Source organism: Adiantum capillus-veneris, chromosome 3 (assembly GCF_014529385.1).
Source record: "Adiantum capillus-veneris isolate H3 chromosome 3, ASM1452938v2, whole genome shotgun sequence".
NCBI classification, from domain to species: Eukaryota; Viridiplantae; Streptophyta; class Polypodiopsida; order Polypodiales; family Pteridaceae; genus Adiantum; species Adiantum capillus-veneris.
In genome coordinates this window covers 67141395-67163331 of record NC_140933.1, presented here as the reverse complement: position 1 = coordinate 67163331, position 21937 = coordinate 67141395, and the positions used below count along the sequence as shown (strand labels likewise).

Genomic DNA, 21937 nt, shown 5'->3' with positions numbered 1-21937 from the left:
ACGAGAACTGCAACCGCGTGCCAATGTTCTCCCAAATTGCCTTCCAAAACAAACTCATAAATCTGGGGTCTCTGTCGAAGACAATCGTCTCAGACGTGCCATGTAATCGGAAAATCATCGTGATCATTCTATATTTTCGGGAGATCAAAAATGAAATCCATTGCAATACTTTCCCAGGGGTGGGTGGGTATGGGTAAAGGCTGTAACAATCCCTGTGCCTTATGCCTGTCAAACTTGACCTTCTGGCATACTGAGCAATTGCGCACAAACTCTTCCACATCCTTTTTGAGTCTCGGCCCAAAGAAGTATCTCTCTACCCCTTTCATGGTGGTAGCAATGCCGCGGTGACCCGTAAAAGGTGGACAGTGGCATTCATTCATAACCTTTTCCCTCAACGGCTGTGTAACGCACAACAGTCTTTTTCATCAAGTAGCCTTCGCGAAGGGAGTATCCCGCTACTGTCTCCCCATCCCGTATCCGTGTGAAAATATCTGCAAAATCTGTATCTGTGGCATACTGATCGACCATATCCTCGAAGCTCCTATGATGTATCGCGGAAATAGCCAGAACCAACGGTTTCCGAGACAAAGCATCTGCCACCACATTCTTCTGTCCCTGCACATGGACAATCTGGAAGTGGAACTATGACAAGATGTTCGTCCACCGCATCTGCTTTTCCGAAAGCTGCTTCTATGACAAGAAGTAGCGCCAACTCTGATGGTCTGTAAAGACAGTAAAATCCGCTCCGAGTAGGTAATGCCGCCACTGAGTAAGAGCATGGATAACCACCAAAAGCTCTTTCCCATAGATCTGTGCTGTCATCTCCGGCCTAGAGAACAAACGGCTCTCGTAAGCTATGACATGGCCTTCTTACATCGAGACCGTACCCAGACTACGACCACAAGCATCACAATATACTTCAAATGACTTTTGCAAGTCCGGCAAAGTCAAAATAGGTCCCGTAGTCAATTTCTCTTTCAATGTCCGAAAGGCAGTCACCTCTGTGGGTCCCCACGAAAAAGGTACTCCTTTCTGTGTCAAGGTATGCAAAGGGGAAGCAACCTCTGCAAACTTTCGTATGAACCGCCTGTAGTACGAACACAATCCCAAGAAGCTTCTAACTTCATGGACATTCCTCAAATCGGGCCAATCACGGATAGTCTCTATCTTGGCCGGGTCCATTTGCACTCCTGCTGCTGACACAATGTGTCCCAAAAAGTGTATCTCTGGTAGGAAAAATTCACTTTTCTTTGCATTAATCACTAACGTGTGATCTCGTAATGCCTAAAAGACTTGAAGCAGATGATCTCTGTGTTTTGCCTCATTCTTGGAGAAAACAATGATGTCGTCAAAGAAAGTGCCAACAAATAGCCTGTACTCTCGAAAAATCCTATCCATCATCCGGTTAAATGTCGCTGGAGCATTGGTTAAGCCAAAAGGCATCAGCAAAAACTCAAATAACCCAAAAGTCGTTCGAAAAGCTGTCTTGTAGACGTCTCCCGGTGCTATTCTGATCTGATGATATCCACTCTTCAAGTCAATCCTGCTAAAACATGAGGATCCCTGTAACCTGTCGAGTATATCATCGATCCTAGGAATCGGAAATCTGTTCTTGATGGTGATTTTGTTGAGAGCTCTATAATCGATGCACATTCTCCAAGATCCGTCTTTCTTCAAAACCAACAACACTGGAGAGCAATACGGTGAAGTACTAGGCTGGACAAGACCCTTTTCCAAGAGGTCTTTCACTGAGTTCATAATCTTTTCATTCTGTACTCGGCTCACACGATAAGGTGGCCGATTCGGTGGCGTGCTTCCAGATATCAGATCAATGGTATGATCTTCAGGCCCTCTCAAAAGCAATCGGCATGAGCGTGGAGAAAAAAAAATCTTGGCGTTCTTTTCTTCAGGTCAAAACATATTCAACCTTTATCCATCGTTCAGTTCTCCCAAAAGAATGAGTAAGAAAATTGAAGTTCATCAAGTACAATCTCTAAGCCCTTCATTTATCAAAGTCGCTTTCTCGGCCCGGTAGTCAACCACGGCGTAGTTCTTGTGGTACCAAGCGATCCCGAGTAGGACGTCACTCACGTGCCCTGAACACCCCTGTCATTGCAAACGAAGTTTACCAATGCTCGGTGTAATGGCAACATCCCATCCGAGTACCAGTCGAACTACCTCCGCCTGTGGCGTCAGTCTGTCGGGCGTAGTTCCAAATCGAGCCGGCAATTCCAAGTGAAAAGAAGTTGGCCTTGGCTCCTTCAAAAGAGCTTCCTGATCCTTCACTTTGCCCCAAAAAAAAGCGGCAAAGTTTGTACTTTCATTCATTTGATTCGGTGCAAGTCCCACGCCATGTGGTACCAGTTCTACTTTTCTATCTGCCTTTTCTGCCACATTCCTCAGCTGCTCTCGAACTCTCAGACCTGTCGTCGTCTTTATCATTCTGTTCTTTCTGTGCCTTATCAGGGCACTTCGCGGAAATATGTCCATGTTCCCCGCATTTAAAGCACTTCCCCTCTCTGATGAAGCGAGCTCTCTCCTCGGGAGTAAGCTTGGGTCGTGCATCCTTTTTTTTCTCTGGGTTGCTCTTTTTCTTTCTATTTTCATTCCCAGAAGTCTGTTCGGCTCGTTGTGTCATGGCCTTATCTGTGGGGTAGGTCAAACTGCCAGAGTGAATGGCAAAGCCCCGCTTCGCATGACTCATCAACTCCTGAATAGAAGCTGACTTCTGTTCCAAGCAGTGATTTCGGATCTCTGTAGGTAGACCCAAGGTAAACCGCTCAATTTGTTCTCTGAACGAGATCTTCTTGAATGAAGAGGCGGGTAGAAAAGAGCTCCAGAATCTTTCACAATAAGAATTCACTGTATCGCTCTTGGTCATCCGGAGATGGTTCCAAGCAGCTCGTATATCTCGCTCAAACTCTTGAGTCAACCAAGAAGAAATAAAAAGCCTCTTGAATTTCAGCCATGTAACTGGCACAGTCTTGCTTAATAGAAGCGTGGACCACCAAGTACGAGCATTCCCCTTAAAGTAAGAGGCAGCTCTCCGAATCTTGGAGTGCTCTGAATAGCGTCCTCCCGCGAAAGCGATGTCAAACTGCTGAATAAAAGACAAAGCCTTCGAAGCATCTGAGTATCCTGAAAAGTATCAAACTTGATCGAGTGGCCACCTTCCTTAAACTCTCGGACTTTCTTGCTTTCATCTTCGAGAAAGTCATACTGGTTGGCTTTGTAAAAATTCTTCTTGTTCGCATAAAACTTTCCGTCATCGGAATCTGAGCTGTCTGTAGACGAGTCCTCAATAGAACTGTCAGTCTCTGGGCGAGATGTAGCCTTCTTTGCCTTTTTCTTGCCCTTTCCGAAGCTTTGTGTCTTGCTTCGCTTTTTGCTTTTTCTATCTTCTTCGCTCTAATCCGAGGAGCTAGAAGAACTGTCAGAAGAAGAAGAAGAAGAACTGGGTACTCCTTCAAATCGAACACGCTTCTTCCGTTTCTTTGCCTTGTCAAATGTCAACCGACGACCCAAATATCTCGGGAAGTCAGTGCCTTTCTTCTGCTTTTTGCCGTGCTTTTTGGCTTTCTTTTGCGTGTCAAAAAGCTGAGCAATCCGTGCATCAACCACGTTCTCCAGTTCCTTCTCCGTATATTTCTTGGAGGCAGAAGGTTTCTTGAGAGCGGGTTTCGGGAGTGGTGTTGTGGTTCTCTGCCACTCCGTTTGTACCTCTTCCAAAGAGGTCTGGTTCATATATTTTACCATCTTCGGGTCCTTGGCAAAATTGAGCATCATCTTTGTTGCATCGCCAATCAATTGACGACGCTCCATCTCTCTTTGCTCCGCCTGAGTAGGCCGAGGCGGGCCATACTCTTTGTCTGAATCTTCGTTGTGATCCCAGCCCGCATCTCCAGATGCAGAGGGAGTCGACTGATAATTGCCTGAAGCCATAGGTGCCACAGAAAAAAATTTCGGGGATCGGATTTCCCGTAGAAGAGAAATCGGCCGTGCTCTGATACCACTGTAACAGACTTGGACACTCCAAGTCAAGAATCAACCGCGACAGCACCAAATAACCACTTCAAAACAATTCACAGATCACAATAGATTTGCACTGGCTCGGCGGAGTTCCGTGCCTAGAGATATTGGCCCCAAAGACTGGCGTCCCTTTCGGTATTTCTTTTTATATTAATCATTCATCAAAGTACAAGAGAGCGGTTAGGGTTTCACTCTCAGACTCTGCGTCCAGATGCTCTGAGAAGTGAGGCCCTCACCACTAATTTAAAGGTTACAAGGGATGCTCAAAAGCAGAGCCCCAAAAGCTTCAAATAAAAAACAATTGCTCTCTCTCTCTCACAGAGAGTCAAAACATGAAAGCAAAAGCATTCTCTCTCTCTTTCTCATTTAACTAGAGAAAAAGCGAAATTTGCGTCGCTCATCATTTTCCAATTTTTTTTATTTTTATAATAATAATAATCCGCCTCCGCGATTTCCGGAAATTAGGGTTTTTGGCAGAAATTAGGGTTTGCAGGATTTTTAGGGTTTGTGGCAGAAATTAGGGTTTCTGCTGTCCGCCACGTCATCACCTTGTGACAGTGGCTGAAACGCCAGTCTTTCAAGCTGTACCAGTTCAGCCAGCCACCTTTCAACAGCCTATAGCTGGTTCTAATGGGCATGGAAGCAACCTACAGGCTATGCAACAAGTCTTCCCACCACCTTCAGTACACCCTGGCTATTTTGGAGGTGGATCGGTATTCCAGAGCATGGCTGGTCATGCACTTGGAAATCAGTTTTACACGCTAGGAACAGTGTTCGGGGGTGCTTAAACGATGATGCCTAACCCCATGTATGGTGTCATTGGCATGCAACCAGGGTTTCAAAGCACTCAGGGCCAATTTGGGATGCCACAGGTAAATTTTGGCATGGCTGGAATTACAAATCAACAGCCAAATATGTCAACTTAATAGCGGTCAAAGAACACAGGTGAACCCTAACAGTGTTCCCATGTTTCAATCACTTCCTTATGACAACTTAACGCCGCTGGAGAAGCCAACTCCGTACAAAGAAGGTGACAAAGGTGTGACATTCACGACCTTTACATGGTTTGATGACAGGAAGAAGGCTCTCTCATTCCTCCAATAGTTTGACAAGGCCTATGCAGGGGGAAACTTCCCAGAGGCTTCAAAGGTCCGCAAGGCAGCCACTTTCTTGACAGGGAATGCGGGACAATGGTGGACCACTTTTTTGCTTCAAGGGCAAGCTCCGTCCACATGGATTTACTTCAAGTAGATTTTTGCAGCAGCATGGTTATCTGATGACTTTGAAGCAGATGTCATTACAGAATGGCACCAGCTTAATGCTGCTACTTGCAAGAATCTGGATGACTACAATCGGAAGTTTTGGAAAGCTCTACTTCCAATAACTTCCTATAGGTTTGTGCCATTGATAGAACAGATTGAAAAATACTGTTGTGGCCTATCCAAAGGATTGAGAAAGTACTGCACGAAGACCAAAGTCACTACTTTGACGCAGCTCATCGAGGTAGCAAACACTGGCAATGGTTTGCTCAAGGGAGAAGATTGTGAATTTAATACTGGCGTCAAGGAAGGACCAGCCAAGAAAAATTCAGCGAAGAAGTACGTTCTCAATGAGGTTCCTAGAGCGACTCAAGAGCCAGCCAAAGCAGGGAAAGACAAAGCTACGGCTGAATCAGAAAAGGGACCAGCAAAGAAATGGAAAAGACCTTTTCCTCGCAAGTCGGAAGAGCAAAAGAAGGTCCCGAGGTCAGAGAACAAATGCTTTATCTGTGAGCAGCTTGGCCACATTGCTCAGAATTGTCCCCAAAAGAAAAGGCCAGCTGACTCTGAAGACAAGGAGGACAGGAAAGGAAAGAGGCCCATGCCTGGTCTAGTGCCAGATATGGTGGGCGACGAGCCAAATTCAGATGCAAGTGAGCTTTGCAGAGCATGGGGAAAGGTCAGGGATCAAACAATGCTTATCTTCTTTGATCCAAGTGCCAAAGCCAACTTCATTTCCCCAGAATTGGCTTCAAAGTTGGGAATCAAACCTGAAGAGATGGGGTATACAACAGAGGCAGGTTTGGCATGTCCTGGCCATACAGAGGTTGTGACACCCATCATCGGAAAGTTGCACCTACATATCCAGTCCTATGTAGATGCTGAAGAATTTTACATCATATCACTGGATGGATGTGATGTGTTGTTAGGCATTCCTTGGTTGTTTCGTGTACAGGGAATCATGGATGCCTAGCATTGCCTACAACAAAAAGATCACTGTACAGAGCAGGGGAAAGACTCACATTCTGGATGTAAAGCTTAAAGGGGAGTCTATTCCCACTGTATCAGCTTCTGCTATTACTTCTGTAATGAAAAAGCATCTTTCTGCGTACTTGGTTTTTGCACGTGAAGTGTCAGATTGTGATGAATCAAATTTATCTGTGTTAGATAAAGAAAGGTCAATGTTTTTACAACAGTATAGTGACTGTTTTTCCGATTCATTACCGTCTCAATTATCGCCAGAGAGACCTGAGGACCATGCGATAGATTTGGTGCCAGGCAGTAGCCCACCAAATAGGCCTCCGTACAGGGTTAGTGCGGCTCAGCAGAAAGAGATAATGAGCCAAGTACACGAGCTGTTAGAAAAGGGGCTGATTCAGCCCAGTTCATCTCCATTCTGTTCTCCAGTGCTGTTGGTGCGAAAAAAGGATGGCTCATGGCGTATGTGCATTGACTACTGTGCACTGAACAAGAATATCGTCAAGAATAGGTTCCATATCCCTAGAATTGATGATATTATGGACAAATTGATCTAAAGAGTGGGTACCATCAGATTCGCATTAGATCAGAGGATGTGCACAAGACTGCTTTTAGAACGACGTTTGGCCTTTACGAATTTTTAGTGATGCCCTTTGGTCTCACAAATGCTCCTCCTACGTTCGATAGGATGATGGATAGAATTTTCCATCCACACCAGCAGTTTGTTGGTACATTCTTTGACGACATGATAGTCTACTCAAAGAATGAAGAGGAGCATAGGCATCACTTGGCCATTGTGTTCAAAGAGCTACGCAGTCATAGGTTGCTCATCAATGCAAAGAAAAGTGAATTTTTTATGGAAGAGACTCACTTTCTGGGACACATTGTCTCAAAGGATAATGTCAGAATGGATCCTGCTAAAATTGAAGTGATCAAGTCATGGCCAGATTTGAAGACGGTGCACGATGTCCGAAGCTTCTTGGGACTATGCTCCTATTACAGAAGGTTTATCCGAAATTTCAGTGAGATTGCTTCACCTTTACATGCTCTTCAAAAGAAGGCAATCACCTTCAGATGGACACAAAAAGAGATTTCAGCTTTTAATCTCTTAAAGGAAAAGACGACTTCAGATCTTAGGAAGTCATTTGTGGTCCAGTGTGACGCCTGCGGTAGTAGCATTGGTGCAGTGCTAATGCAAGATGGTAGGGTAGTAGCCTATGAGAGTAGAATATTGCATGGGCCAGAAAAGACTATGCAAATCTATGAAAAAGAACTGCAGGCCGTGATTCATGCGCTCTTAAGTTGGAAACACTGCCTGCTAGGTGCAGATTTCTTTGTCCAAACGGACCATCAGACCTTGCGGTACTTCTTGACACAAACAAAGTTATCTGAGAAGCATATGCGATGGGCAAATATCTTGTCCATGTTCCATTTTCAGATTGTGCATGTAGAAGGCAAGAAGAACGTTGTGGCTGATGCCTTGTCAAGGAAGCCACAAATTTCAGTTGTGTCGATTCCTTATCATCATGAGCTCGATGATATGAAGGAACAATATGCAAATGATGAAGATTTTGCGAGGGTCTTCGAGCAGCTAATGGATAGACAACGCCATGAACACTATCTTCTCAAAGATGGCTTCATGATGATGCATGGCAGATTGTGTGTCACAAAGTGGAAGAGAGTCATGTCCCACCGTATGCAGGGCATCGTGGTATCGATGCTACAGTTAAAGCGGTTGAGACATTCTTCTACTGGCCTACACTGAGAAGAGATGTGGATGCCTTTGTGTGAGAATGCCTAATATGCCAGAAGGTCAAGTTTGACAGGCAAAAGGCACTAGGGTTATTGCAACCACTACCTATTCCAGATAAACCATGGGAAAAAGTATTGCTATGGATTTTATCTTTGATCTTCTGAGAACGCAGACAGGAAACGATGGTATTTGGACCATCATTTGCAGATTCAACAAGCAGGCTCATTTTATTCCTGTCAGGAAGAAGATAAAGTGAGATCAGATGGCATGCTTGTTTATGAGCAATATTTTCAAGTATCATGGCATGCCACAGTCGATTGTTAGCGATCGTGATCCACGCATGACAAGTTTGTTCTGGAGAGGCTTGTTTGAGAATATGGGCACAACGCTCAAATTCTCTTCTTCATTTCATCCTCAAATAGATGGGCAGTCAGAAGAGGCAAATTTTACTGTCCTAGATCTATTGAAGTGCTATGTGTCAGAGCATAAAGGAAAGTGGGAGCAGTATTTGCCATTGGTGGAGTATGCATACAATAATACAGTGCATTCATCAACTGGCAAGGCACCTTTTGAGATGGTTGAAGGTGGCAAGAAAGTTCCTTCCATACTGCATACAAAGGACAAGATATATGAAGCCGATAAGTATGTTCAGGACATGGATGAAATGTACAAGAAGGTCAAAGTGGCCTTAGAAAAGACTCAGGCAAAGCAAAAGAAAGCAGTTGATCGTCACCGTCGTGAAGTGGTGTTTTCACTTGGTGATTGGGTGCTTCTACGCTTTGAAAAGGCAAGGTTAAAGAAGATGAAGGGCAAGGAAAGACTGTTTCCAAAGCTCAGCATGCGTTACTATGGGCGTTTTCAAGTATGCGACATAATCAATGATGTTGCATATAGGTTGAAATTGCCTGAGAGTTGGAAGATTCACAATGCGTTTCATGTGAGTCTTCTCAGACCCTATGTGGGTGATGTGCCAGAGGATATGCCAGCTGATGATCAGCCGGAAGTCGAGGAACTTGACGAGATCTTGGTCCCGGAACAGATTTTGGCACATAAAGAGAGAAAAGTGAAAGGCAAGGTTGCTAGGCGTTACTTGGTGAAGTTCAGAAACTATCCACCAATGGATGCTAAGTGGATGGAAGAAGGTGAACTTGCAGAGTCACCAACTGTGTTATCACTTTACCTTGAAGCCTTCGATTTGCAACCTACCTTGACCCCTTGAGTTTCAAAGCTACATGGATTGTCAGTGTGACAATCGCTTCTGAAAGAAATGATGTACACGGTATTTAAAGTGAGCTCAAATCAAGTACATGTTACATCAATGTTAGAGCTGTACAGATTGTCAGTTTGGCAATTGCTCTTATGAAAAGTCCAAAAGTTTGGTTAGTGCTATAGTAGTGAGTATTTCTTGTCAGTTTGTTAAGGATACAGTAATTGCTTCTATTAAAGGGTACATGTGTAACTGCATTCTTAAACTGTCGGTTTGGGTATGCTCGAAAGTGTTACTGGATCCAACGTGTACTAAAAGACAGTGGCAAAATGCCTAGCTACCATTTTGTCATTGGAAAGTTAATGACTCAAAGCAATGGCAGAGTGCGAAGCTACCACTATGTCATTGGGATAGGTGTGTCGACGAGGTGTTGAATACACCAAGGTTGACAATGAGCATGTATGTGTTGTACATGTGTCGACAGGTGTTGAATACACCAGTATTGACTGTGAGCATGTATGACATAGATGCAAACGAGGACGTTTGAGATTTCAAGAGGGGGGTATGTTACCAGCGTGTGACTACTATCTATCCTTTTTGTTGATTTCTTTCTTATTATTTATTCACTTTCACTTTTTGGAAACACCCCTCTGGAAATCTAACTGCCCTGCATTGCATAGCTAGTGTGGAACTGTTCAGAGGGAGTCCAGGCCCAAGGGCAAGAGAGCACTAAGGTTGGACAAGGACTATGGTTAGCCAAAGTGGGGTCATTTGACTAGCCAAAGTGGAATCCTTTGCTACAGAGGCTACATTCAGTTCTTGGTGTGGCTGCAGTGTACAAAGAGGGTCAGATGACCTAGAAAGATACAATGGCAGCATCTCCTAAAATTTAGGGAACTGCTATTTTGGGACCTGAAAATATGTTCGCGTAATTACCTCCGGAATGACAAGGGGAACATTTTATTACTCTGCCGTGAAGTCAACTGGGCAACCGGTCGGGAGATTTTTAGGCGGCAACTCCGAAACGGGAAATAGCCTGTAAATGTGCCAAGTGGCACATTTCTGTGCACTTTCTTCATGCAAGAGAAGGTAGCGCTGAATTTATAGCTGGGAGGCTCATTTTGGAGCTCCCTGTCACAGTTCTATGGAGTGCTTCCTTTCCCTCTTATGTATAGTGCGGTGCCAGGAGTGATGCCCTGTACGCTACGCACTGCCCTCTCTCTCCCCTATGGCAGTATGTTATGCCCCTCTAGTGGGCTTTTCAATTGACCAATGTACAATTGTGTGGGTTCATGCGCGATTGCCGAGGCAAGAGTCTCTTGCACAGGTACTGGATTAGCTAGCGGCTAATCCCCCGCAGGTATAGGTGATTCGGAGAGGTTTCATGTGCGAAATCTCGTCCGATTCAAAGGGCAAGTAGCCCTACAGGTGCGGGAACTCGAGGACTTGCTACGGATGCGACCGGCATTCAAAACGGAGCCCGAAACAGTGAATTACAGCCTGCTGTGTATTTTTGCAGGTTTAGGGTTTTGGCCCTAAACGGACCCTAATACCCCCAGGAGGTTCGGGGACGGGAGGGGACCGTTGTACAGGTGATCGAGCGCATTTTGGGGGCTGAAAACAGAGAATTCAGCGTGCTGCAGATTCTCGCTAGGTTTTGCAAAGTGTCCGTATGCGTTGGGAAAGTCATTCAATGCGTGGGGATACTAACTGTGAAGGGTCCTAGTACCGTTATGTTGCCGAAATCGGGCCAGAACAGTTGAAATTCAACCAAGATTGTGTGGGGTAGCTTGTAGGGAACCACAGCTTTTATTCCCTCTGTTAAAGAATAAAGAAATACCGAAAGGGACGCCTAATTTAGGGGCCATTCTAGTGTCGGTCTTCTCATACAGGTGCAATCTAGCAACCTGTATCCCTTTCCCCTTTGTTGTGTCTTGAAAGTACAGGTAAAGTGGGCGACAAATTAAATGGGTGAAAGCAAATAAGGTTTAAGTCTTAAGGTCTACCGTCCTTTTTGGATTAAGAGGCCGGTTTCACGTGACACATCCAACCCTATGTGTCCGTGGACAAGCTACACCATGATCAGGGTTCAGTCAGTCCAGTCAGTCTAGATTAGCAATGATCTGGCACTTTTGTGAGTCTATTCGTAGACCGTGCATGCCCAGTCACTTAGCATAGATGCATATCCTCTGGTTGCACACATCATGATCATCGATATTCCCACGAGAATCCATCAGATTCAGTCAAGGGAATTTTCCAGTGCATTTAGCATATTTTCCCTATTTTTGGTATTTTTCACTTATTATTTTTAAGTGACTTTCCAACAAAAGTAGGTAGGGCAATTTTGCTAAGTTAATATATAAGCAAACCCAAGTTAGCACTTTCTGGCAGAAGAGGCAGCAGGAGCACATGCTCAACAGGCACCTTCTCAGCAGAACCCCAGCAATACCCCTAGCGTTTTTGGTCTCCATCACCATCTCCCTCTAGCCCTTGGCGTTTTCAGCTTGCATCATCACCAACAGTCCTCCAAGTCCTCCAAGCCCTGGCGTTAGCAGATCGCTAGCAGCAGTACCAGATCCCCTAGCGTTTTCTAGTTTGCCATCGCCGGAACTTCCCAGACATCCTAGCGTTTTTGCTAGCGTTTTTCACTTGCAGCAGTGTTTTCAACATCCTCCACAGTAGCAGATTCAGCCCTTGAAGCATTGCAGAAGACTTCCATTTTCAACCATAAAAACGCAGCCAAAACAGTCATTTTCAGCCACCGAGACAGCCCCGAAATTTAGCAGATAGAAGATCACAGATTTCAGCCCTGAAGTCGTCGTCGTCATCATCGTCGTCGTCATCAGCATAGTCCCAAGTTGCATCAGTCCATTACATCCGCATTGTACCACTTTGTGCAATCAAAAGTAGACCACTCTCGTCGACGAGAGTGGGGCCTTCGGAGGAGGGTTTTACAACGTCTCTGGTGTCGTATCTCTCTTCTCTCAATCTCTCATACACTTGCACGCACAGTGTCCATTCACTTTGTTTGTGATCATAGCACTTTCCATTAAGAACGGAAGGCTCTCCCTTCCATAAGAACTAAAAGGAACCTTGAGCACAGTTTGGAGCACTCATCTTGAGCAAAGCGCAAACATTAATTCCGCTGCACCTAACAGCCTTAGTCCTGCTCTTCTTCGGTGATGGTTACAATCTGCTTTTTCAAGTAATTCAAAAAGAGGATTAGTGAAGATCCAGTCATTTTTATAAGAGGGGGTTGTGAAAGGGTCATGTGGTGGCCTGCTGCCATAATTCACTGTGATGATGTTTTGGCCTTATGGAGAAATACCATTGGAGTCTAGCTACAAACGGATTCTTTGATTGACCATTGTAATTTGTGGTACCCTTCCTTGAAATTAAGCGTCAAGACGCTAGGAGAGAGGGGAAGTAGTGAAACCGGTTTGTACTTTAAAAAAGGGCGGTAGACTATAGACTTAAACCTTATTTGCTTTCACCCATTTAATTTGTCGCCCACTTTACCTGTACTTTCAAGACACAACAAAGGGGAAAGGGATACAAGCTGTTAGATTGCACCTGTATGAGTAGACCGACACCAGATTGGCCCCTAACTTAGGCGCCCCTTTCGGTATTTCTTTATTGTTCAAAAGAGGGAATAAACGCCGTGGTTCCCTACAGGCTGCCCCGCACAAACTTGGCTAAATTTCAACTGTTCCGGCCCGATTTCGGCAGCATAACTGAACTAGGACCCTTCATAGTCAGTATTCCCACGCATTGACTGACTTTCCCGACGCATACGGGCACTTTGCAAAACCTGGCGAGAATCTGCAGCACGCTGAATTCTCTGTTTTCAGCCCCAAAAATGCGCCAGATCACCTGTATAGCGGTCCCCTCGCGTCCCCGAACCTCTTGGGGGTATTAGGGACCGTTTAGGGCCAAAACCCTAAACCTGAAAAAATACACAGCAAGCTGTAATTTACTGTTTCGGGCTTCGTTTCGCGTGCCGGTCGCATCCGTAGCAAGTCCTCGAGCTCCCGCACCTGTAGGGCTACTTGCCCTTTGAATCGGACGAGATTTCTAGCGTGAAACCTCTCCGAATTCACCTGTACCTGCGGGGGGATTAGCCACTAGCTAATCCAGTACCTGTGTAAGAGGCTCTTGCCTCGGCAATCGCGCATGAACCCACACAACTGTACATTGATCAATTGAAAAGCCCACTAGTGGGGCATAACATACTGCCATAGAGGAGAGAGAGGGCAATGTGTAGCGTGCAGGGCATCACTCCTGGCACCGCACTGTACATAGGAGGGAAAGCAAGCACTCCATAGTAACCTGTGACAAAAATCTGAAAATGAGCTTCTCCTAGCTTAAAAATCAGCGCCACTTCTTGTTGCATGAGGAAAGTGCACCAGAATGTGCCACTTGGCGCATTTACAAACATTTTCCCGTTTCGGGGTTGCCGCCTAAAAAGCTCCCAACCGGTTGCTCAGTTGACTTCATGGCAGAGTAAGAAAATGTTCCCCTTGTCATTCCGGAGGTAATGACGCAAACACATTTTCAGGTCCCAAAATAGCAGTTCCCTAAATTTTTGGAGATGCTGCCATTGTATCTTTCTAGGTCATCTGACCCCCTTTGTACACTGCAACCACACCCACAACTGAAATGCAGGCTCTGTAGCAAAGGATTCTACTTTGGCTAGTCAATGACCCCACTTTAGCTAACCATAGTCTTTGTCTAACCTTAGTGCTCTCTTGCCCTCAGGCTTGGACTCCCTCTGGACAATTCCACACTAGCTATGCAATGCATGGCAGTTAGATTTCCCGAGGGGTGTTTCCATAAAGTGAAATTAAATAAATAATAAGAAAGAAATCAACAAAAAGGATAGATAGTAGTCACACGTTGGTGACAAGTAGCTTGTTGATGACGAGACTGATGACCATTTCGTAGCCCAAGTTTCTTTGCCAATGTATCAACTCTAGTTGGATTCACAAGAGGCATCTATGGAAGTCTACTTCAAACGATTTTTATTTAGAATGAATTGTAATGTAGGGGGTTCCACTTCAAAGACTAGAAAAAGTTCCTGTGAGGTCTCCACCTCGCCGTATCAAACGGCGGATCTGATGGTGAACCTGGTGGCCACTAGATCTATAGCGAAAGCATATAAAGTGGTTCAGGGTTCAGATAGCGGACGATCTCTCATCACAAAGTGAGTCGAGTTCGAGCCTACTAGCAAGGAGATCTAGCTCCACCTCGCAGGGGAATCCTATCTAGCGATCCTAAGACCCACCTTCCAAGAGGAGAGAAACCTCGAGTGCCTTTTTTCCCATGTTTCAGAGGCATGTACACTTGAGACTTCGCCGCCCTAGGGGCAATGAGTATCACTAGTGTCGATTTAAACACTATGGGGACAGAGAGTTCCCGACTAATCGGGACCACCCTTCTCATATGCATTGGCAACCTGAGCCAAGCCCCCACTTTACACCCCCACACTCACACTTCCTTGTGTGTCCTAATTACTACCACAATAATTGTTCCACATAAATATTCCTTGATTAGATTCCGAATCACAATGTTCGTTAAGACGCCCTTCAACCAGTATTGCAAAGCGGCACCAAGACAGTATTCTAGTAAAAATTCTACTCAAACTTATTCATTAAAATCCAATGTTCTGGAGGTACAACATCCCTCCTCCAGCGAGAGTTTACTCCTCTCTTTGTCGCCTAGCTGCCCATACAACTAGGTATGTCCACCGCATAGAAAGCACGACATGGACATTCCCACCGCTTAACCAGCATACGTGGGTTCCCACCGCTTAACCAGCAGACGTGGATTCAAGAGCCCTTAACCAGGAACTCTGTCCCCTGTGATCAAGAGGGGGTTCAGGACTGGTTCAACATTGGAAATAGAAGACCGAGCTAAATTTTCCCTAGCAGACATTCTTTCCTATTGCAAACAGTATGTCCATCAACCATTCTTTCCTACTTAAACTTTAATATACAATTGAATTCAAATGCCGAGGTTTCCGTCGGATTTCTCCAACATGTTTAGGGGTATATTCATTCCTAGCTAATCGTGTGCAATGTTAAATTAAACAACTTGCATAAAATTGTGACCTACCTCTTCCATTTCTTCGTCAATGGCCAACTTGCATAAAATTGTGACCTATCTCTTCCATTTCTTCGTCAATGGCCCGTGAGATGGCCGGTGCTTGTTCGTCCATGGAAGCTTTTCCTTTTCTATTCACATTGCTCGTTCCCGCCTCGCGATCGTGGGCACCACCGAAGCGAGTTCTCTTAACCGGGGCCATTTTATACTCACTACTTTAAATGATAAACTTGAAGAAAAGAGCTAAGGTCCGAGAGCATCATAACAAACCAAATGGCAGATTAGAATCATTAAAGAGTCCTCCTTATGCAAGAGGGATTAGATTTCTCCTTCGAGACCTAGCAATTTTATGGTTAATACTTTACTTGCCCTACGGGAACCGGCTCTAAAGTTAATTACTTGGCTTAGATGATTAAGAATTTCAGAATTTTACTAATTAATCTACAAGAGAGATGAATTAAGCAGCTCAATCACTTTCCTAGTGTAATTTGAAGATGCAGAATTACCGCATGCATATGTGATAGAAAACTTTCTTTTTATTGGCTTAATGACGGATAGGTCATGAGGGCAACAACTTCCCGGGAGGTCACCCATCCCAGTACTGTTCCGCGCATATGCGCTTAACTGTGACGTTCCACAAATTGGTCTAGCCATCCAGACCCCAAAACCTTAAGGTGTTAGGGACCTCCGGTCTAACCAATTTATGCAAGCCTCATAGATAGACAATTTTTTCTGAATCACATCTTAATGTGTGAGAAAATTGAATCTAATTTAATTACAACACTATTGAGTGGTAAAAGGATGAATTTCATCAAATCTACATTATTATCGGCTGACAATTTGTTAACTATGCTGCTTAGAGAGAGAAATCTTTCATAATCATGTATTAATCATTGATTAAGAATGATGAATGGCTGCATAAATTAGCTAATTGAATGATGATTATGTAATAGAGTATAGCTATGTAACTTAGAGAGCAGCTATAGGGAATTATAGCTAAGATTAAGCATAGTAGACGAGGAATTTGGAGAATAATGATGAGAATTAAGAAGAGCAGGAATTAAACCATGATTACCGTGATTAGAGGCTGAGAATCCTCTGATCTTTCTGATCCAATGAATCCTCAAGATGAGAATTTCGGCAGCACCTCCCTCCTTGCTTCTCCTTCAAAAACTGTGTACCGGCAGCACCTCCCCAAGGTGTGTGTAGGTATGTGTGTGTGTACTGGGTGTGTGTGTGAGCATGTGTGTGTGTGTGTGTGTGAGAACACCTTTAAATAGGCTCCTCAAGGCTGAAAATCGATCTGGGTTGTTATAAGTATCTGAGTGAGCACTCAGTGAATGCATTGGCAAGTCCAGTTGCCTACCCACCAAGTGTCCAGTTGGTCAGTTCAATTGGCTCTCACACCCACTCACTAGCTTGGTAACTTCCCTACAACTTTCACAAGGCAAGAGGGCGCTCCCTAGCTGCTAAAGCTGGCCCAGAGTGGCCTGGAACCTGCTCCCACACAGCCTGGAGTCCCCGGTGCCTCTCTGAACAATTTTGGAAAAATTTGGTTTTAAGCTAAAACGGGTCATACGAGTCGGAATTTGATGCCGTAAATTGCTATACTAAGCTCTAACTAAGGTGTATCTGTTTGAGTACCTGCCATATTTAGCAGCCTCCGAGGTCCGAAAATGCATTTTTTTCAAATTTGGGGTACGGGTGCAGTTTTTCGAAACGGTCAAAACTGGACGGGTCGGGTGATAAAAAACTTACTATTTTTGAGATTTTTTTACAAAAATTATTTTATATCACATTTCGAAGCTTTAAAACATTTTAAACATCATGGCATTGACAGAATTTGGAAAACTGCTAAAAATAGTAACTTTTTCCATTATGATCTTTTCATGGTACAATGGTGCTCTTTTAGCTCAGGGTCGGAGACCTTACAGTTCCTGTTAAACATGCCTTAGCTTTCTATGTGTGGAAGTTGTTATGCCTCTAGATCCTGTGTACTTTGGCTTACTTGTTATAGTGATTTGAAACTTTGGAATGCTTGGTAAGGTGAATATTTATTCCTAAATAAGCACTGTGATTCTGGCACGGTGCAGGAAGGCAGAGTGCTGGTGACAGTAGCGGGGCAGGGGGGAATTTGATCTTCAGAGCAAAGAGAGCTGGCACAGTGAACAGGGCGGTTGCATACGTCTACCCTGAAGCAAGGGGGACAAATGAAATTTTCCAGGAGCAGGAAGTAAGCAATTGAAAGTTTTGCTGTATGCGATGTGTTGATGTAGGTCTCTGTTTTTATTTTTTATTTTTGAGGGAGCATGTACAGACAGTTTTTGACATTTCTCCCTTTTTGGGCAAAGGGCCTTATTTTTCTTTTAGTTAGTGTTCTTGTTTTGCTAGAATGTCACAACATGAGCTTTTGCTTAAGAGGCATTGCATAACTGATACAAGTCTTTTTGGCCTACATAAGGCCTTAGGGAAGTGTTGCATTTGGTTAGAGCATCTTTGAGTCATTGGATCAAATTAATGGAGGATAATCATTCATGTCTACATGTCCCTTTCCCTTTGTGTATATGTGTCTGTACATATAGATATAATTAAGTTTGTCTTACATATATGTATCATTTAAATAGATAGATGCACACATACATCTTTATGTCACAAATCACACACATGAATTTATTGCTCTTATTTAGGCCATTGTGACTTTCACCTTCGTTGTTTTTGGTTTTACCACTGGGGTGTCACAACAGCATGAGCTTTTGCTTGAGAGGCACTGTATAAGTTTTTTTTTTTTTGTTTGTCTGTGTGTTTGTTCCATGACCTCTTAGTTTGTAAGTCCAGATTTTTTTGGACTCCATGAAATTATATTTTGAGGAGCGGTTGGGCTCAGTGTACAGCCGGCTGGCCCATCCGGCTGTCTCTGGCCCCAACCCCATATTGCTAGGTATGTTGTGCCTCCCTTGTAGTAGCTCATGTTGTTGTACAGTCCACAATATAAACATAGTCTAAACTTCGTGTTAATGATCTTGGTCTGGCACTCTTTGTTTCCAGGTCGAGAGTTCGAGTTCACCAGAAATAATCTTGCCTGCAGTAGAAGGAAGAGCAGCAGTCATTCTTGATCGACGTCCAGTAACACCTGCATTGTTTGATATTAGCTCAGCCTCAGGAAAAAGCTTGGAGAGAGAAGTTAACAGCTCATCTGACAGAAAGGAGGTTTACTCATTGTCTGATTTATTGGTGCACACCAACAGTTTAAACCAGAGTACGTCTCAAGACTCTGAGTGTGATGATGTGCTCAATCTGCAGCATGCAGGAAAGAAACAGGTCAAAGAATATGCTAAGCTTGCATGTAGTAGCTCATGTTGTTGTACAGTCCACAATGTAAATATAGTCTGAAACTTCGTGTTAGTGATCTTGGTCTGGCACTCTTTGTTTCCAGGTCGAGAGTTCAACAAGTTCACCAGAAATAATCTTGCCTGCAGTAGAAGGAAGAGCAGCAGTCATTCTTGATCGACGTTCAGTAACACCTGCATTGTTTGATATTAGCTCAGCCTCAGGAAAAAGCTTGGAGAGAGAAGTTAACAGCTCATGTGACAGAAAGGAGGTTTACTCATCGTCTGATTTATTGGTGCACACCAACAGTTTAAACCAGAGTACGTCTCAAGACTCTGAGTGTGATGATGTGCTCAATCTGCAGCATGCAGGAAAGAAACAGGTCAAAGAATATGCTAAGCTTGTATGTAGCACGAAAAAGGGCAAGAAACAAGCAGCAGGGGATTATCGTAAGAAGCAGCACAAGGCTGTGGCAGATCCTGAGGAGGGTGGGTTTCTTTGCATTGGGGGTGTCAGGATCTTCACTAACAGGGCCAATGACTGGTTTGAGACGGAAGACAATCCATTGTGTGTTGAACAGAAGGAAGTGCCATTGACACGATTTGATCGAAGGAGGAGGACCAGGAAGAAATACAAGCCAAAATTTCGACAAATCCCAAGTCAGTCTGAACAATCAGATGAAACTGGCAATTCAAGCAGCACGAGTATTGATGATGATGTTGCTGAAGATTACATAGCTGGTGTAGAAGGTGATTTTATGGATGTGGATGTGCTTCTTCAAACTCCAGGTGCTTGTCACGAATTGCGTGTCGAAGATATGGGTGACTTCTGCGCTACTTCTGAAGAAAGCTCTGAAATAAGCGATGACTCCAGTGACGAAGAGATACTGGGGTGCGATGAAGATGCATCAGCAAGTGGTGTTGATGACGAGGAGAGAGATTCCAGAGTGGAGAATTTTGACCTTGGAAATCTCAAACTCGAATGTAGCGATGATGAAGAGGAAGGCCCGACTGAGAATTTCCATGCTAAAGGCAAGGCCCTCTGCAAGGCAGCTGCCAGGAAGCAAATAAAGCAACTGAAAGCAGGGAAATCTGCTCCAGTAAAGTCAGCACAAGGCAGCTCAAGCTCCAAAAAGAAAGGATTTGGTATGTATCATCATATTAGCTCCACGATGACCTGGTGTGACAGGCTCGTTTATGTGTTGGTTTGGTGCTTAGCAAAGTTGGTTATGCCCCCCCCCCCCCCCCCCCCTCCCTCTCTCTCTCTCTAAGAGTGCATGTACTCTTCTACATTTAACTATGTGCTATTGGTTTTTCATTTTGCCAGTGTCTCTCCCCTATTTTTCCTGTTCCTATTTCGTTTCATATGGGTGTTATTGTTTAAAATTTGCAGGTAGCAAAAAATGGCAGCGAACAGAGTTGATTGCAAGAAAGCGACATGAGAGATCTTTGCTCCGTGGTTTTGACCTGACTTCAGTCAATGCGGTAAGTAGCTGATTACTGTCAATTGTCTGCAAGCAACTGATATATGTATCTTGGGATCTCAATGGGAATACTCTCTCTCTCTCTCTCTCTCTCTCCACGAGAGAGAGAGAGAGAGAGAGAGAGAGAGAGAGAGAGAGAGAGAGAGAGAGAGAGAGAGAGAGAGAGAGAGAGAGAAATGAAATGTTATATTAACGTCTTCAAAAGGCCAAAGTGACCTATGAGACCAGAAAGTTACAATGTGGTGGATCTGATACAAAGTCAGAGTCAGAGTAACAAGATGACAAAAATGAAAATGAAATGACAAATGTCACAGTAAAATACTATGGAATCCTAAACTAGCTGGGATAGCTAGATCACAAGACATCCAGCATCGGTCGTTGGCGGATCTCATCAATCTCCTCCATGGTCAGTAGTCTGACCGGGCGTCGTGCATGTCGAGCCAAAGTGATCCGAATCCTCTGATGCAGCCGCCGCCGATGCTGTGTAGTCCTCCGTAGTCGTGGGCGTCTGGATCTCCCCAGCTCAGTCGCTCGGTCGATCAGTGTGCCTTTGGTGTTAGACGACGAGCTCTGCTGTGGTAGTAACTCCTCCGGGTGTCCAGTGGCAGCTCTAAAGAAATCTGCGATCTGTCTCTGAGAGAGAGAGAGAGAGAGAGAGAGAGAGAGAGAGAGAGAGAGAGAGAGAGAGAGAGAGAGAGAGAGAGAGAGAGAGCTTGTGCTAAGGGCCTTGAGGTGTTTTCACCAGAAACTCGAGAGTATTGTGGTCAACAATGTAGACATGTCTGCCTTTGAGCCTATGGGCAAGACAGACTGTCTGCAGGTAAGTGCTTAATGCCAATGCTTGGTCTCTTTCTTTAGTAGCTTGTTGTTTCTGGTTTCTAACTTGCTATGCCATCTTCAGGTCCAGAAATTAGCCTCAATTTACCAACTGAAAAGTGGGAGCCAGGGATCGGGAAAGAGGAGGTTTGCACACACACACCCTACACCTTTACCTTGACATTGGAAGGGTTGTATTTTTTAATAGCAGATGGCAAGTCAAATTGATCATTATATGAAAGCAGGTTTGTTATGGTGACACGTACTGTGCAAACCGCTCTACCTTCTGGCTACGACAAAGCCCGCCTAGAAGAGATTAGTCCTTATAGCTATTATAATTTATTATAGAGCTAGGCAAAACTTGTGGCTCATCTTTTGCCCTTCATTGCACTCAGATTTTGCAGTTTCACAAGGAGAAAGATGTGCATTTTGAAATGCCGGAGAGGATTTCACACAGGAGCGAAGGGGAGAAAAGACGCTTGGCATCGAAGGGGCAGCGGGCAACTAGACTAGCATACCAGAGCATGAAAGGGGGCTCAGTTCTAAAGCAGGGTCATCTGCAGAATATGACGTCTTCAAGCGAGAAGGCAGCTAAAAGGACTCCTAAGAAGGCAGGAAGTTATGCGAGCGAGCCCTTATCGTTTGTGTCATGTGGGAGCATAAGATCCCAGGGCGATGATATGGTTATGGGAGCAGCAGAAGTTCTTGTAAACGAAGTCTACTCGGAGGATGCTCGGAATGTGCCTGCCTTGGGGATAAGAATGACAACGGCAGGACAATGGGCAGGTAGTTCGCTCTCTTTTGGAGAATTCGAAGCCCACACCAAAGGGTTTGGATCACGCATGCTGGCGAAAATGGGTTACGTAGATGGCAGTGGGTTAGGCAAAGATGGTCAAGGCATTGCCCGGCCTTTACAGGCTATCAAGAGACCCAAGTCGCTTGGATTAGGTGCTTGACCAAAGACCCCCTTGTCTTGCAATGTA

General features: G+C 44.6%; 1 protein-coding gene across 1 annotated transcript in view; it reads left to right on the top strand.

Moving 5' to 3' along the window:
* The window catches only part of LOC147461046 (uncharacterized), a 37650-nt gene that overhangs the window by 15480 nt on the left and 233 nt on the right, over positions 1 to 21937 (top strand). Inside the window, exons 3-10 of the mRNA XM_086504631.1 lie at positions 17422 to 17561; positions 18374 to 18646; positions 18762 to 19800; positions 20048 to 20139; positions 20884 to 20958; positions 21040 to 21101; positions 21200 to 21216; positions 21303 to 21937. The exon at positions 21303 to 21937 is cut by the window's right edge and continues 233 nt beyond it. Coding sequence (XP_086360757.1) covers positions 17422 to 17561; positions 18374 to 18646; positions 18762 to 19800; positions 20048 to 20139; positions 20884 to 20958; positions 21040 to 21101; positions 21200 to 21216; positions 21303 to 21910 — 2306 coding nt within the window. The 3' untranslated portion in view covers positions 21911 to 21937. The remainder of the gene's footprint in view (positions 1 to 17421; positions 17562 to 18373; positions 18647 to 18761; positions 19801 to 20047; positions 20140 to 20883; positions 20959 to 21039; positions 21102 to 21199; positions 21217 to 21302) is intronic.